This window comes from Solenopsis invicta, chromosome 4 (assembly GCF_016802725.1).
Source record: "Solenopsis invicta isolate M01_SB chromosome 4, UNIL_Sinv_3.0, whole genome shotgun sequence".
Taxonomy (NCBI): domain Eukaryota; kingdom Metazoa; phylum Arthropoda; class Insecta; order Hymenoptera; family Formicidae; genus Solenopsis; species Solenopsis invicta.
This window is the reverse complement of record NC_052667.1, coordinates 14757956-14774574: the sequence shown is the minus strand read 5'-3', so window position 1 is coordinate 14774574 and position 16619 is coordinate 14757956. Positions and strand designations below refer to the sequence as shown.

Genomic DNA, 16619 nt, shown 5'->3' with positions numbered 1-16619 from the left:
GGACTGACTTTTCGGACGGTAACACAAGCTTTCGCAGCGAAGCGGCAAGAACGATGCACGCTCCGAAGGAAAAGATAGATTACGAGATCGATTCATGATCCTCGAAAATGCGAAGGCCGTAACGTTGCTTGAATATGTGTTTCTGACATACAAACCGTAACAATTTTAAAAACTAAAATTTTAAAATATTGTTAATATTATTTCCAATTAAATTTTAAATTAAACAATTTGAAAATTTAAATACGTTGCCTTTATATGTTATCTATTTCAAATAACTCATATATTATTATTATTACCTATTTATTATTTCAAATATTATTACTTGAATTCAAATTCCCTTCAAATTAAATTTAAATTAATGTTTAGAAAGTGATATTAAATTAAATTTTTTATTTTAGAAATTTGCATACTACATCAATATTATCAAGATAAATAAATACACTTATTAAAAAAAAAAATGTAGCATACATCCGGGAGCGAACCCGGATCTTACGATTGTGAAAGAAGCACCTAACGCACGGAGCTGACTGCACTGGTTGGGAGAATAGTTACCGGGAAGGCTCATTTGGCGCGCCGCGGTATGGCCAATTTTCACAAATTTATTATTTCGAAACTAAGGCCTATTCGATGAAACGCCGGGAGACGAAAACTTTTTTTTCGTTTCCGGAATAACTAAAAAAATTGGGATCAAAATCCCAGGGTGATTCACCTGATCCTCCCCTTGTTAGACTGTCGCTCTTGCGCGGCTTCCAAGTTTTCAGCAACCCACTCCTGTAACGCGCCCATTTTCCCCACTTGTTCGCGCCACTCGATGGGGTTCGCCTCCGATATCTCGACACCGACGTTGTCCTGTTCGCGATGTAAGCCGATCGGTAACGGTTCTTGACCGTAATTAAAGAAGGCAGGGGCCTGCAGGGACGTATGGTGTGCGGAATTGTACGCGAACCAAAACTCATTAATGTGGACGTCCCACTCGCGGTAATCTCGCTCTACAAAGGCGGTGATCATGGTTTTTAAGATGCGATCACCTGCTCGACCGGGTTCGTCTACGGATGATAAGGTGGCACTGTTGTATGATAGATACCATACTGCTCCGACATCGCGTAAATCCCTATTCATAAACTCGGTGCTGTTGTCCGTCAGCAATACACGCGGCACGCCCCAACGAAAAACGACCAGTTCTTCAATTGCCTCTCTAATTTTTTTACCGGTAGCCTTTTGGAGTGGACAGCACTCTATCCACTTCGTAAATAAGTCCTGCATGACAAGCAAGTATGTGTGACCAGACTTACCCAACGGTTCCATGATATCCGCGGCAACCACCGTCCACGGCAACTCTATCACGCGCTGCCTCATCAATCCGGCTGGTATGTCTTGTTTAACCTTTACACCCCTCAATATTTGACGTACCTCGCGATATCCTTCAGCATGCGTGGCTAATGATATCTCATCGCAATACGCTAGTAGGTCTTCTCGACCCAAAAATAACCGGCATTCGGCGGATCGTGATTTTCCCTAATTGCCACACGTCGCGCCTCTCGCGGCAAAACGCGTTTTCATCTATCGCGATCTATCATGACCTCCAACATCAAACGCAATTTTCTAAAATACATTTTGCCGTTAAATATTCGCCACTCTGGGTAACGTCGCGGGTGGCGCGCTATCTCCTTGAACCTCGAGTTATATCACGCGTCATCTGTCACGATCGCAGCGCAAAAGTCCGTTTCTTCGACCTCATAAAGTCGCGAAAGCACATCTGGCACGTGGTGCATCGCACTTTTTCTATGCTCTATCACGTAATCATATTTGAGGAGCTCGAGTGCTCAGCGTGCCAGACGACCAGTCGGGTTTTTTAAATTGTGTAGCCACCGGAGGCTACTGTAGTTGGTTATGATTGTGAACTTGTACCTCTCTAAGTAAGGACGGAACTTTTTGACAGCCCACACGATAGCTAAACATTCCAACTCCGTAGTGGAATATTTTTTTTCAGCTTCCGATAACGCGCGGCTTGCGTAAACAATTACATGTTCCGCGTCTCCGATTTTCTGCGCCAACTCCAAGCCTAATCCCACGGAACTTGCATCGATTTGCAGTAAAAATGGTAGGTCAAAGTCTAGACACGATAGCGTGGGTGGGGTGGTCAAACAGAAATTAATTGACTCAAAAGCTTGGGGGTCCTTCCCCACACCCAAGAGCGATTCACTTGGGAGTGGCAGAATTTACTTTTCCGAGTTAATCGTGAGCCCTGTTTCTCTAATACGCGCAAATACTTTATCTAACCACGTAAGATGTTCCTCAAAAGTCCTTGTCAACGGTATCGTCGAGATAGGCAAATGCATGCGGTTTCATCTCCGGACCTATGAAACGATCTAAAAGCTTTTGAAACGTTGTGAGCGCTCCCGTTAGGCCGTACGGCATCCGCGTAAATTGAAAGAGTCTCTTCCCCAGTACCGTAAACGCAGTGTACTCTTTACTACAGGGTGAGTCATTTTAATTTATGGACCCGAATATCTTCCAAATAACGGTATCTACAAAAAAATGATTTAGATAAAAGTTGACCAGGACAGAGGGGGTCAATTAATTGTACCATTGGTTTTGACCTTGAGGTCAATTTTGAAGGTTATTTCAAGGTTACGATGGTTTTTTTAAATGGGACACCCTATTTTTGACTGCGGATTTTGGAAAAGCGGAAAATTTTACATCAAACTTGTCTTATGAAAAAATTGTTTTTGCGACCTTGGAAAGGTCAAAAATGAAGGTGAAATGCCTGAAAAACGATCTGGTGTAGTTTTTCTGAAATGACGTGGTTTTCTGGGTAACACAAATGTGCATAATGCTTAAACAAAATCAATGAATTGTAAAAGTGTTAATCACTTTGACTAGCTTGACCTTGAGGTCAATTTTCAAGGTTGTTTGAGGCTCATAACGCATTTTTTGATTAGTAAACCCTATTTTTGACCGCAGAACCTGTTTCTTGACAATGGGCTCTTAAACAATAGCATTTTTTACATGAGCATAGTAATTTTTTAGTTTTTCGACGTGACCTTTTCAAGGTCACGTCATATCAAGGTCATATCAAGGTCAAAAGCACTTTCATCTTACTTTTAGCGTTACCCGGAAACAACGACGTGGACGTAGTAAGTTCTGTTTCCTTTAGGGTGCTTGATTATCGTGAGTCCCCTTGTCTCTCACGTCGGGGTGCTTGATTATCGTGAGTCCCCTCGCCTCTCACTGACACTGTAATTTAAATGAATTACCCACGGAGTAATTGTTCAAAATTACCTCCGTTGGTTTCGAGGTATAACTGCAATCTGTTTTGAAAACTATCCATAGTTCTAAGCAGGGTAGCTCTAGGAATGGCTGCACAAGTTCTACGAATGCGGTCCATAAAATCATTTCTTGTGGTTGCTCGTTCAGCAAAAACAACATTTTTCAAGTATCCCCATAAAAAGAAATCAGGCGACGTCAAATCTGGTGAGCAAGGAGGCCATTCAACTGGATCCCTTCGTCCAATCCATCTGTCATTGTAACTGGCATTTAAAAAGGCACGTAAAATGAGTGTATAATGCGGTGCAGCACCATCTTACTGAAGCCACATTCTTGCTCTTGTTGCTAAGTCAACATCTTCTAATAAGCCTGGTAAGTGATCTCTTAGCAACAATAAGTAACTGTGTCTATCAACGTTCTCTTCAAAAAAATAAGGTCCAATCAAATAACCATTTACAATGCCGCACCACATCATAATACTCCATCGATTTTGATGATCTGTTGGCCTATACCAGTGGGGATTAAAATCTGATCAATAATGGCAGTTGTGTCTATTAAGTTGTCCGTCACTATAAAATTTAGCTTCATCTGAGAAAAGCACTTACCTAAAAGAATTAGGATCATCGTGTAACATTTGTAAAGCCCACTGGCAAACGCAATACGCATCAGATGATGATTAGGCTGTAAAACCTGCGTAAGAGTGATGTGGAAAGGGTGATAATTTAGAGCTCTTAAAATTCTAACAACAGTTTTTTGTGATATACCTATTTCCCTTTCAATCTGGCGAGTACTAACATGAGGATTAAGGTGAAGTATTGCTAAAATAGTTACAGCTCGCGCATCATTTTCCTCATATTCATGATGTTGACGTTGACGAACAAGATGTCCATTGCGAGCTCTTTGGACTAAACTACGTATTGTCATATCAGTAGGATGTCGCCTTTCAGGAAAACGTTGAGCATAAAGCCTTGATGCTGCATTGTAATTGCTATGACACTCCCCTAAAACTAATATAATATCAACAATCTCATTAGGACTATAATCAGCCATTCTGGAAAGGTAACTTGTGAATGTAATTACCTACATACCCTGTATGTATGTTTGGAATTTTTAAATTTAAGCAACTTTAAATAGTAAATTTTTCAATTATGCAGAAGTGAGTAAGAAAGAAAAGGAATAAAACTCTATTATAACAATAATTATAAATCTTAAATCAAACGTAATTGTTTAGTTTTTTTCAATCGTTAATTATTAGCATTAGGTATCGCAGTGCTGTCAGCTACTTGCAACTTTCGGCCGGATTCTTCGACGCACGCCTATTGCTCCCCTCCCACCGCTCGCGCCTTAGCAACGGCGCCGCCGGACGGCGTAACTAAGGAGCGCGATACATCGTCTCAGGACCGTGCGTTACGCCGTCCGGCGGCGCCGTTGCTAAAGCGCGAGCGGTAGAAGGGGAGCAATAGGCGTGCGTCGAAGAATCCGGCCGAAAGTTGCAAGTAGTAATGTTTAAGCATTATGCACATTTGTGTTACCCAGAAAACCACGTCATTTCAGAAAAAGTACACCAGATCGTTTTTCAGGCATTTCACCTTCATTTTTTACCTTTCCAAGGTCGCAAAAACAATTTTTTCATAAGACGAGTTTGATGTAAAATTTTCCGCTCTTTCGAAATCCGCAGTCAAAAATAGGGTGTCCCATTTAAAAAAACCATCGTGACCTTGAAATAACCTTCAAAATTGACCTCAAGGTCAACACCAATGGTACAATTGAATGACCCCCTCTGTCCTGGTCAACTTTTATCTAAACCATTTTTTTGTAGATACCGTTATTTGGAAGATATTCGGGTCCATAGATTAAAATGACTCACCCTATATATATATATATATATATATATATATATATATACTGGGTGATTCAGAACGACTCATGTGTCCCTGTAAAGACGTATTCTTGAATAAATTCTGAGACGATTTTTCCTGTACGAAAATTTTGTCAGACGCTTAATTTTTAAATAATAAGGGGATAAAGTTAGCGAATCACGGGCCGTGTACACATGGTAGACAAAGGCGCCGCAACTCACCGTTCGACGCGGGCGCTTACTCGTGTCGGACGGTGAGTTGCGGCGCCTTTGTCTACCATGTGTACACGGCCCGTGATTCGCTAACTTTATCCCCTTATTATTTAAAAATTAAGCGTCGGACAAAATTTTCGTACAGGACAAATCGTCTCAGAATTTGTTCAAGAATACGTCTTTACAGGGACACATGGGTCGTTCTGAATCACCCTGTATATATATATATTGTTGTGCCCGTTTGGCCGAGCTTGAGAAGCTGGCCGAAGGAAGATTTATCGATCGGACAAAAGAAGCGCGGCCGGCTTTTGTTCTGTTCTTGACGCGTAGCTGTCAAGCGACATTTGGATAATTCCGCTTCCAGTAAATTGTATATAATTACTTAATTAAAGTCAGTGTTCTTTTGTACAAAAGAGAGAATGTAGTTATTTTGTGCTGTGTGCTCGTGCGAGCGTTTTTGTGTGCTCGTCTCGTCGGGCATAACATTTTGCGGGCTCGTCCGATTTCGACCACGTAATGGACATCTCGGAAGATTTTACGGCAGCGTCTCCTGCGAGAGCGGAGAAACGTCCTGTTCGTAAGAGAATGCGTCCCCGTACACCTGCAAAACCTCGACTCTCCACCGAAGCAAATTCTTTTCAGGCGGTCGTCGTGGAGTTGCGTCAGCTTCGTGCTGAGAGACAAAGGCAGCGGCAGCGTGAAGAGAAAATGCAGTCACTGCTCCAGGAACGCGACGAGAGACTTCAGCATCTAGAGGAGCGGCTGCAACATTTTTCAGGCCAGTCGTTGCCTTTTTCTGTTTGTCCTCCGACCGCGGAGATTCCTCAGGATTCCGGAAACGCGGGCGTCAATTTTAAATTAAAGCCAGATATTTTCGACGGGAGTGTTCCGCTGCGCAAATATTTTACACAATTTGAATTGATTGCACAAGCGAGTAACTGGGAAGATTCTACGAAAGCGGTCGCGTTAGCCTCGAGTTTGCGGGGGAAAGCGCGTTCAGTTTTAGACGGAATAACGGAATTAGAAAATTTAAGTTATGGAGAAATTAAATCAAAGCTTGAATTACGTTTTGGAGAGGGTCATTTATCTCAAACTTTTTACGCTCAATTTACGAATCGTAAACAAAAATTTGGAGAAGACTTAGCTTTGTTGGGAGCCGATTTAGAACGATTATCACGTTTAGCTTATCCGGAGTGTCCTCAAGAAGTGCGCGACAAAATTGCTTGTGTTCAATTTATTATTGCGTCTCTGACGGATTTTTGAGACGCACTCTTCAATTTGGATGATTCTCAAAAAAAACTTTTTGCAAAATTTCTTTCGGAATTTCAGGACGTCTTCTCAAGAGAAATCGTTACTGGAAATTGTAAAATTATTGAACATTCTATTCAAACAGAAAATTGTTCTCCTATTAAGCAAGTTCCTTGTCGAGTTTCTTTACAAATGAGGGAAGAGGTGAAAAAGATCATCGGCAACCAGAAATGAGGCAACAGGATGTTATCGAAGAATCAAATAGTCCTTGGACCTCTCCTGCAGTTTTAGTTAAGAAAAAAGATGGTTCAATTAGATTTTGTGTAGACTACAGAAAGTTAAATAATGTGACTCTTAAGGACTCTTACCCAATTCTCAGGTTAGATGATTTAATGGATCGTTTCTCAGGAAATTCTTGGTTTTCCACTCTGGATCTCAAGAGTGGCTATTGACAAGTTAAAATTTGTCCTGAGGATCGAGAAAAAACTGCTTTTTCGATTGGAAAAGGGTTATGGCAGTTTACAGTTATGCCTTTTGGACTTTGTAATGCACCGGCTACCTTTGAACGTCTTATGGAAAAAGTTTTTTAGCAGCTACTTTTCAAAATCTGCATGGTTTATCTCGATGATGTTATCATTTTCGGAAAATCTTTTGAGGAGATGTTAATTAATATGAAAAAGGTCCTTTTGTCTTTACGAGCAGCAAATCTTAAACTTAATACTAAAAAAATGTACTTTCTTCGGGAAAGAGGTTAAATATTTGCGTCATGTCGTCTCAGAGAAGGGAATCACCACTGATCCTGAGAAGATTGTTGCAGTTAGGGATTGGCCGATTCCTAAAAATAAAAAACAAGTCCGAAGCTTCTTAGGCTTTTGCTCATATTATCGAAAGTTTGTGAAGGGATTTTCCCTTATTGCTAAATCTTTATTTGTCTTAACTGAAAACTTGAGTAAATTCAGATGGGATAATGCCTGCCAAGCTTTTGAGTTGTTGAAAAAATTTTTAACTACTTCGCCAATATTATCATTTCCCACTGAGGAAGGAAGATTTATTTTAGATACAGATGCTTCAGATCATAGAATAGGGGCGGTCTTATCTCAAAATCAGAGAGGAGTAGAAAAAGTGATCGCTTATTTTAGTAAGGTGTTGAGTAAGTCTGAAAGAAACTATTGTGTAACTCGGCGTAAATTATTGGCAATTATAGAGTCAATAAAATCTTTTCATCATTATTTGTACGGACAAAATTTTCTTATAAGAACAGATCATGCTTCTTTAAGTTGGTTACTTTCTTTTAAGAACGTTGAGGGACAGTTGGCCCGTTGGTTAGAACATCTTCAAGAATATAATTTTATAGTAGAACAACGAAAAGGAAAGTTACATGGGAACGCTGATGCTTTGTCAAGGCGCCCTCGTGCTGAAAAAGACTGTAATTATTGTTCTAAAGTTGATCTAAAAGAGAAAAATTCTTCAGTAAAATTAGTAAGACGAATTGTTTTTGGGGAGAATAATCTTGAAAATTGGAAAAATTTTCAGAAAAACGATCCTTTGTTGTCTATTTTTTTGCTAGGAAAAGAGCTTGGAAGGCGGCCGATTCGTCAGGAAATTGCCTCTGAAGACTAAACTTCTAAAGTTTACTGATCTATTTGGGATTCTCTAATTATTAAAGATGGAGTGTTGTTTAGAAAATGGGAATCTCCAGATTCTAAACGTCAAATTCTTCAAATTATTGTTCCTCAAAGTCAGGTACAGCGTGTTTTAGAGGAAGCTCACGATTCTCCTTCTGGTGGTCATTTCGGTGTTAATAAAACTTTAGATAAAATTCGAAAAAGATTTTATTGGGCGACTTGTAAGCAAGATGTGGAACACTGGTGTAGAACTTGTGTTGTTTGTTTATCGAGGAAAGGTCCTTTCGATAAAAAAAAATCAGCATTGCAAATTTATAATTCTGGTCTACCCTTTGAAAGAATCTAGATGGATATTTTAGGTCCACTTTCCCAATCTTCTTCAGGAAATAAATATCTCTTAGTTATTATTGATTGTTTCACAAAATGGGTAGAGGCTTTTCCATTAAAAAAATTCAAAAACTCTAAAACTGTTGCCGAAGTTTTTGTGAGTCAAATAATTTCTCGTTTTGGTATTCCTTTGGAATTACATACTGATCAAGGAAGAAATTTTGATTCACGAATGTTTTCAGAATTGGCACGTTTACTTGGAATAAGAAAGACCAGGACTACTCCTCTTCATCCGCAGTCTAGAGGGGCTGACCTCGGAGCCGAGGAGGAGGCGGAGCGCCTGTGCGAGATAATGTCGCGCGCTTGCGACGCCTCCATGCCCCGCAGCAAACCAATGGCGCGTCGTGCCGCCTATTGGTGGTCCACGGAGCTCGCTGAACTGAGGCGGGCTACCGTGGCCGCCAGGCGGGCACACACGCGCGCCAAGCGGCGGGGCGTGGAGGATGCGATGAACAGCACCGCGGCGGTCTTCAGGGAAGCCAGGAAGGCCCTGAGGACCGCCATAGCGCAGGCGAAGGTTGCGGCCTGGGAGGAGCTACTCTCCGAGCTGGACGGCGACCCATGGGGGAGACCTTACAAAATTGTGACAAAAAGGCTCCGCCCGTGGGCGCCTCCAGTTTTGGAGACGCTGGACCCCCAGTTCCTCGGAACGGTGGTGGATTCACTGTTCCCCACCAGGAGGAGGGACATTCCGGAGAAAACCGGCCCTCCCCCAGGATGGACCGAGAAACTGGAGGTGTCCAGACACGAAATGGCTGCGGCCTTCGCCCGCATAACAGGAAGAAAAGCGAAGGCGCCCGGGCCGGAATATACGCCAAGGTCTGGGCCCGGGTCTTCGATAATAGGGGAGGCACTTCGTGCCACATACACGAAGTGCCTCCGTGAAGGAACTTTCCCCAGGAGGTGGAAGAGGGCCCGGCTTGTCCTCCTGAAAAAGGAGGGCAAGCCAGCGGAGAGTCCCTCCGCTTACAGACCCCTATGTATGCTGGATGATACGGGCAAGATTTTTGAGCGAATCATCGCCAACCGCATCATCCGGCATATGTCCCGGAATGGTCCCGAATTGTCCCCCGAGCAATACGGGTTCCGAGAGGCGAGATCGACTGTCGACGCCATAAGACAGGTCCGATCCCTCTCGGAATCCATCACGGGGGACGGGGAGGTGGCGTTGGCGATATCCTTGGATATCGCCAACGCCTTTAATAGTATCCCGTGGGGCAAGATGGTGGCGGCGCTCAGCGAGCACTTTTGCCTCGTTGCCATCGTTCGGGACTACTTCCGGGACAGGGTGCTGGAGTTCCGGGATAAAACCGAAGCTAAAACTCCAGCAGCGGAAGGACATGTCGTGCGGCGTTCCGCAGGGGTTCGTGCTGGGCCCCCTGCTATGGAATGCAGCATACGACAAAGTGCTCCATGTGGCCCTCCTCCCTGGCTGCCACCTAGTCGGATACGCGGATGACATGCTCGTGGTGGCCAGGGGAGCTTCCTGGGTGATAGCAATTGCCATGGGCAATTGGGCGGTGAACTGTGTTGTCGGCTCCATCAAGAGCCTGGGCCTGAGGGTGACTCCGGAGAAGACAGAAGCCATTTACTTCCATGATGGCTCCTCCCGGGTACCGCCCCAGGCCTTTGTCCGGGTAGACAACACCCGGGTCCGAGTGGGGGCAACTCTAAAATTTGGGATTGCTATTGGACGGTCGCTGGGCCTTCGTCGAGCACTTCGACAAATTGGCCCAGCGATTGGGCAGGAGGACGGACGCCCTTCTGGGGTTGATGCCCAACCTCCGAGGTCCGAGAGTCCGTGCGAGGCGCGCGTACGCCTACGCGGCCATGGCTGGGGCTCTGTATGGAGCCCCAGTCTGGTTCCGCGAGGCGCTGGCCAGCCGCCGCATACAAGATGTGCTGCACGCTGTGCAGCGGCGGCTGGCGCGAAAAATTGTGCGCGCGTACCGCACCGCCCCTAGCGCGGCGACTATGGTACTGGCGGGGCTCCCCCCGGCGGAATTCACGGCCGACGCTCTGGCTTGGTCATACGCCAGAGCAAAGGCTGTCCGCCTGCAAGGGGGAGTGGTTACCCACAGGGTCGCCGCGCTACTACGGGAAAGAGCACGCCGGCGGGCCATGAAAGCTTGGCGAGAGAGCCTCGCCAACGACCCGCCGGCGACGGGATCTCAGATCTTAGAGGCCGTCCTACCCCACTTGGACGAATGGGGGGTCGCCCTTGGGGCGGCTTGTCTTACCGGACGACATAGGTGCTCACCGGGCATGGCTGTTTCGGGGAGTACCTATGCAGGATACGCAAGGAGCCGACGACGCAGTGCTATCACTGCGAGGCAGACCGGGACTCCGCGGAGCACACGCTGGAATACTGTCCAGCGTGGGAGGAACTGCGCGGAGTCCTGCGAGTGGAAATTGGCGACGACCTCTCCCTGCGGGCCATCATTAGCCAGATGGTCAGCAGGGAGAGGGCATGAATCGCGGTCTCCTCCTTCTGCGAGCAAGTAATGCGGCAGAAGGAGGAGGCCAAAACAAGAAGAGAGGAGGCCGGGGGGGACACATGCCCCCCGGCGAAGGTAACGATGGTAGGGGCGGCGGGGACGGGGGCCATGATCCACCTTGGCTTCCTCCCCGCCTGCCCCAAAGAAAAACAAGGCCAGCCCCCTTCCCCCCGAGCTCACGCGGCCCGTCTGCCAAAAGGCGGCGGGGGGCCAATAGATCAGCCGCTGTCGCCCCCTCCCTTCCCACAATCGAGGAGGAGGAGGGGAGCGACAGCGCCTACGTGGAGAGGAGACGACCCTCCTCCCCTGCGGCTGATGGCCCCGCCTTTGGGACACGCAGCCGCGGGAGGAGGGCCCCTCACTTTTGCGAGCCCGGCGAGGCAGATCCGACCTGACGGTCCGGGGGGAGCGACCCTGCGACATAACGCAGAGTCGCTCTCCCCCACTGCCTCGCCGGGGTGGGGGGAGAAGAAAGGGTCTTCTCTCTCCCCCCCAGGGTAGGAAAGAGGGCCGCACCGCCGTCAGTGCGGCGCGAAGAGGCCCGGGGTTACGGCGGGGGCCGGATACCCCGAGCTTTACCCCCAAAACACCAGGGAAAGAGGCGGGGGGGATGGTGTCCCCCTCTCCCGACCTAGGGCAGACTAGGCCCTCAAGCCCAGCCTGGTTCGTCCATGGTTAGGACGCACCTGGCGCGCCGAGTCGTCCCAGGCCGACCGGGTCCGGGGAGCTCCGGAAGCATGCTGCACGCGTTTCCGGAGTTCCCTAGTCTTGGACCAGGGCAGGACACCCGGAGAGGTTTTAGTGGGTAGGCCCTCGCTGGCACGCCGCCGGCGGGGGAGAGCCCCACATAACCACCAGGCCTCCCCCGGGGCCTGGGGTATGCGGTAACGCATTTCCTCTCCGTAAACAAAAAAAAAAGGAATACGCGTCAGCCAACTCGCTTCCCTCGGTGGGTCTTTCTGCCCATGATTGCCTGACTGATAACATTTTGGTTAGTTTTTTTTTCTTTTTTTCTTTTGGAGGGCTTGCCACTAAAAATTTAGGGTTGTATTCCTTACCGTTTGCGTATGGCAAAAGGGAAAAGAAAGAGAGAGAGAGAGAGAGAGAGAGAGAGAGAGAGAGTTTGCGCGTTAGATGCGATCTGGATTTCTAAAAGAAATAATAAGGCGATTTATATAGTGTACCATGTGAGTCTAGTTAGAAACTTCTCACCGAGGATTAGAGATGTCTTGCCCCTGCCTTTTTTTCGAAAGGACTAGTATTTTCAAGAGGAGTGCAGATTGAAGGATCGAGTTTGCGAGGGCGCTATTTGAGCGGAGGCTCAGGAGCGCGCACTCGGGTCTCTTTAGAATAGAAAAGATTTTTTTCTGTCTGGAACAGGGCCCGAGGAGGCGCTGTTTGAGCGGCTACTCATTCAGCGCACTACCTGGCCACTGTAAGCAACATAGGTATTGGAAGGGTTTTTGTGGAAGGGTGGAAACCAGAGGAGAGATATCTTGAAAGTCCTCTGATGGAAATTATTAATTACCCACTCGTTATTTTGTCAGCAATCTACAGCTTGGGAGGCTGCCCTGGGTTGCACTCTCACCGATTGCTGACTTGATAGAAGTGATCTGTTTTCCGATTTCGCGCCGTATTTATACCGTCTGATTGTAGACGAGGGGTACCAGGGAGGAGAGGTTTCCCGATTTCTGTTAGGTTTTCAATATAGGTAAGCCCTTTAACGCGCCTTCTGCGTGCCGCGCGACTCGCGAGTTAAAGGGGAATCGCGTATGAGATCGAGAATTAATTTCCGTACTTTAAAATTCAATATAAAATATAATTTCCCAAGGATTTTTAAATTGAGTGCGCCAACCTGTAGTGCTAATTTTTCTGAGTTGTTACATAGCGAAAGAATTAGAATTTTTCAACGCGAACTATTTTTTTATCGATCTTGAATTTTCAGAAGACTCTAGAGGTTGTAATTTTTATGGGATTTTAATATAGTGCAAACAGAGCGCAAGCCGAGAGCGAGGGTAAATGATTATTAGATTGAAATTAATAAATTTATTAAAGATACTATTTTTAATGGTCCCGTAAAGATAAACGGAATTATCGTATGAGAGTCGCACGCCCGCGCGCACCGGTGTCGCGACGAAAGTTATTCCAAGATCCTTTAAATATGTAGGTTATAATTCTTAAGCTCTTTTAATTTTGATTTGACAGGATGGTAGTGACGATTTTTCCAAATCGTTACGTTACCAAAAAGTTTAAATTTTTATATTGCTTCTGAATGAAATTGATTTTTATACTTTAGACGTCTACAACGCTCTCAGTTTTTTCGTTTTTCTAATCACACGTGTACAATAGGATAGTAGAGTAGGCGCTCTACGAGAGTGCGTGTTGAAATTCGCAATTTTATTATTCCTACTCTGAGGAAACTATTTTTCTTTGTGCTTGGATAAATCTTAAGACTCGGCGCGCGCGCGAGCTTGGCGACGCAGGCGGGAGCCACGAGGCACGGGGAGACCGCGCGCGAGCGTTGTGAATTGCATTCCGCGCATTATTTCCAATTTAATCAAATTTATACTTTAACTAGTGATCTCAGGTTCGCATGTACGGCGCGATAGCACCTAATACGTGTAATCATCATGCGATCACAGGTTTATTATTTTATTATTATTTTTACGAGAGTGTTACAAAATTTGGGCGATTATGCGTTGCTATTATAATTGTTAGATTCGAAATGGTCATTTATGTTACATTATCCTTATGTGTCGAAATTTGTTTCCGTAATTTTTCTAAAAGGTTTAATTATTTTAAAATTTACGTTAACGGATGTATACGGATGGTGCGTAAGGTTAAAGGAAAATTTTTGGGCACCAGACGTAACAGCTATACATTTGACCGTATTTATTCACTCCAGAAAACTGTATACGTCCAGATCTCAAATGTAGTTTTCTGCAATAAACAAATATGGCCAAATATAGACAAATCTAAAATTTAGTACTGCAATAGGAGATTTCATCTATATAAGTTTAAAAGGAATCGACACTACCTACATTTTCACTTTTCTTGCTTTTATCTTAGAGAAAGTAGAAGTTAGTTCTTTTTAATCAATAGTTTGAGCGATATCTTGTTCTATTGATAAAGTTGACAACCCAACAAGTCTTGAGTTATTATAGATCGTATATATGTCTTTATCAGTTTCAATTTACAAAAATTACGCTCATCACTAGCTCCAGAAACAGGAAGTGATAATAAAATACGAAGAGCAATGATTAAATTTGGCATGCTGTCTAAGAGGTTGTAGTTACATATATAATTAATTACATCTTGTGAGTTCGCTTTTTTTGGTACTCTTTTTGCAATAGCTTGCAATTCACTGCACAACTCAAAAGCATCAATATCTTTTAAATCTTCATGTGTTAAACATTTTTCTAAATTCAAGCAATTTTTTAAAATATTATGTGTGATTCATTTTCTAATTTTTGCAAATCGTGAAGAAAACCAAATGTAGAGTTAATTTGCTGCAATTGGGAAAATCTCTCATCAACAGAATTGATCGCGGTCTCAAGAATAGCAAAATAAAAATTTACTTTGAATCTTTGCGTTGCACTTAGAACAGGCTCATCTTTTGCTTCGTATAAAAATTGATTTCTTTTTCTTCCCAAGCGACTTAGTTTGGACACCAATTCAAATATTGCAGGAATATCGAGCTCTTCGACAAGTCCCCTTGCTTCTATCAACATCTTCTCAAAACCTAAATCACTTCTGCAGTTCTCAAGAAATGTTTTTGTTATATGCAGCTGCTTTGTAGCAGCATGTAAGTCAAAATCCTTAGATTGGAGTAGTTTACTCGTTAATTTCGAGAAGAATGTTATGCCACATAATCAAAAATACAATAAAGTTGTAATCTGAAATTTTCTTAGCAAGTCTTTGAGCCTCTACCCGTGATAAGTTACCAGATAGTCTTGTCAGAGTAGTATCTTCGTAAATATCCATAAAAGCATTATGTACATTACGTAACTGATATCGAAGTGGTTTGAATACGTCTATTCGATTTTCCCATCTTGTATCGCTCAGTAGTTTTAGTGTTAAATTTGTTACATACGTGTTACATTACGTGTAATAGAACTGTCCAACGTTGTGTCGAAGAAGAAAAATATACGTATATGCTTTGTACCAAATTAAAAAAAGACGTGGCATTTAAACAACATTGTTAGCAGCATCATTTACAACAAGATTTAGAGAGTGAGAATTGCAGGGTACAAAAAACGCTCTGGGATTAATATCTAAAATTTTCCGCTATATACCCTTATTTTTGCCCTTCATGTTGCTGCCATTATCATACCATTGTCCACGTAGGTTTGTTATTGACAACCCCATTTCTTTCAATTTTTCAAGAATTTCTTCAGTTATACTGATGCCAGTTGTCTAAGAGGTAAAAATCCCAAAAAATGTTCTTTTATCTCACATTTATTGGCATTTGCTATATCTACAAATCGAATAATAATCGTCATTTGTTCAACATGGGGAGTGCAATCTAGTATTAAGGCAAAGTATTTAGCAGCCTTGGCAGAAGCAAGGATTTTTTCTTGCACAGCAGCAGATAAAAGACTAATGAGTTCATTTTGTACTTCTTTTCCTAGGTAATGTACATGTATCTCTTTGTTAGTATTTTTCCTGAGGTGTTCATAACAGGATCAAACAAAGCCAGGTATTTTATAAATTTAAGAAAATTGCCATTATCCGCAGTGAATAATCGTTCATTTTTTCCGCGAATTGCTAAATTTTGTGCTCCAAGAACCCGTATTAAAGCAATTAGTCTTTCTAAAATTTGTTGCAGAATTTTTCCTCTTGTCTAATAATATACAAATTGTTTTCGTCAATAGATTTATTTTTTTCAACCTAAGTTCTAATTCTTTCCACGTTTGGAAACTTGTCAAATGATCGCTGCTTTTTTCATGGTTTGCTAATATCATAGATATATTTTTCTAATTATATGAACCTTTATTACATAAAGCCAATCCTCTATTCGTTGAAAATAACTTGCAAGGAAAGCAAAATACTGAATCTTTTGACACTGAATACTGAAGCCATTGACAATGTATATATTCATTAATAATGAGACACCTTTTGTCGAAAATTTTCTTTGATTATTATTTTTGGGAAAATTAAAGTTTACTACTTGTACAGGACCATGATTAACAAGATTTTGTCGCAGATGATCGTCACAATTTTCCCAAATTCCAAGGTTACTATAGTTCAAAACTTCTAAATTTTCTTTTGATAAGCTTTTTGTTCTTCATTATTATCAAATTTATTTGCATTATGTGAAACAACAGTGGAAGCTTCTGCCTGTTTATTTTCTATCTGGATTTCTTCTAAATCGTCTTCCTTCTCTTCCGAATAATCTTGTGGTCCGCTTTGTTTTTCTGAACAAAGATATTTTTGAAATAAGTCCTCTAACTTTGATAAAGACTTTTTCCTCTCGGCTTTTTGTTTCCTAAATTCCGCTCCAGACATTTTTTTTTCTATCAG

General features: G+C 43.3%; 1 protein-coding gene across 1 annotated transcript; it reads right to left on the bottom strand.

The window, feature by feature from the left end:
- Nucleotides 1–705: 705 nt before the first annotated feature.
- On the bottom strand, nt 706–1356 carry LOC120357597. Its single transcript, XM_039448433.1, has one exon. The coding sequence runs from the start codon at nt 1354–1356 to the stop codon at nt 706–708; it is 651 nt and encodes a 216-aa protein (XP_039304367.1).
- Nucleotides 1357–16619: the final 15263 nt, after the last annotated feature.

Bases quoted from the DNA above. Each gene is read 5' to 3' on its own strand.
- LOC120357597 (XM_039448433.1), bottom strand. From the start codon at position 1,356: ATGAGGCAGCGCGTGATAGAGTTGCCGTGGACGGTGGTTGCCGCGGAT.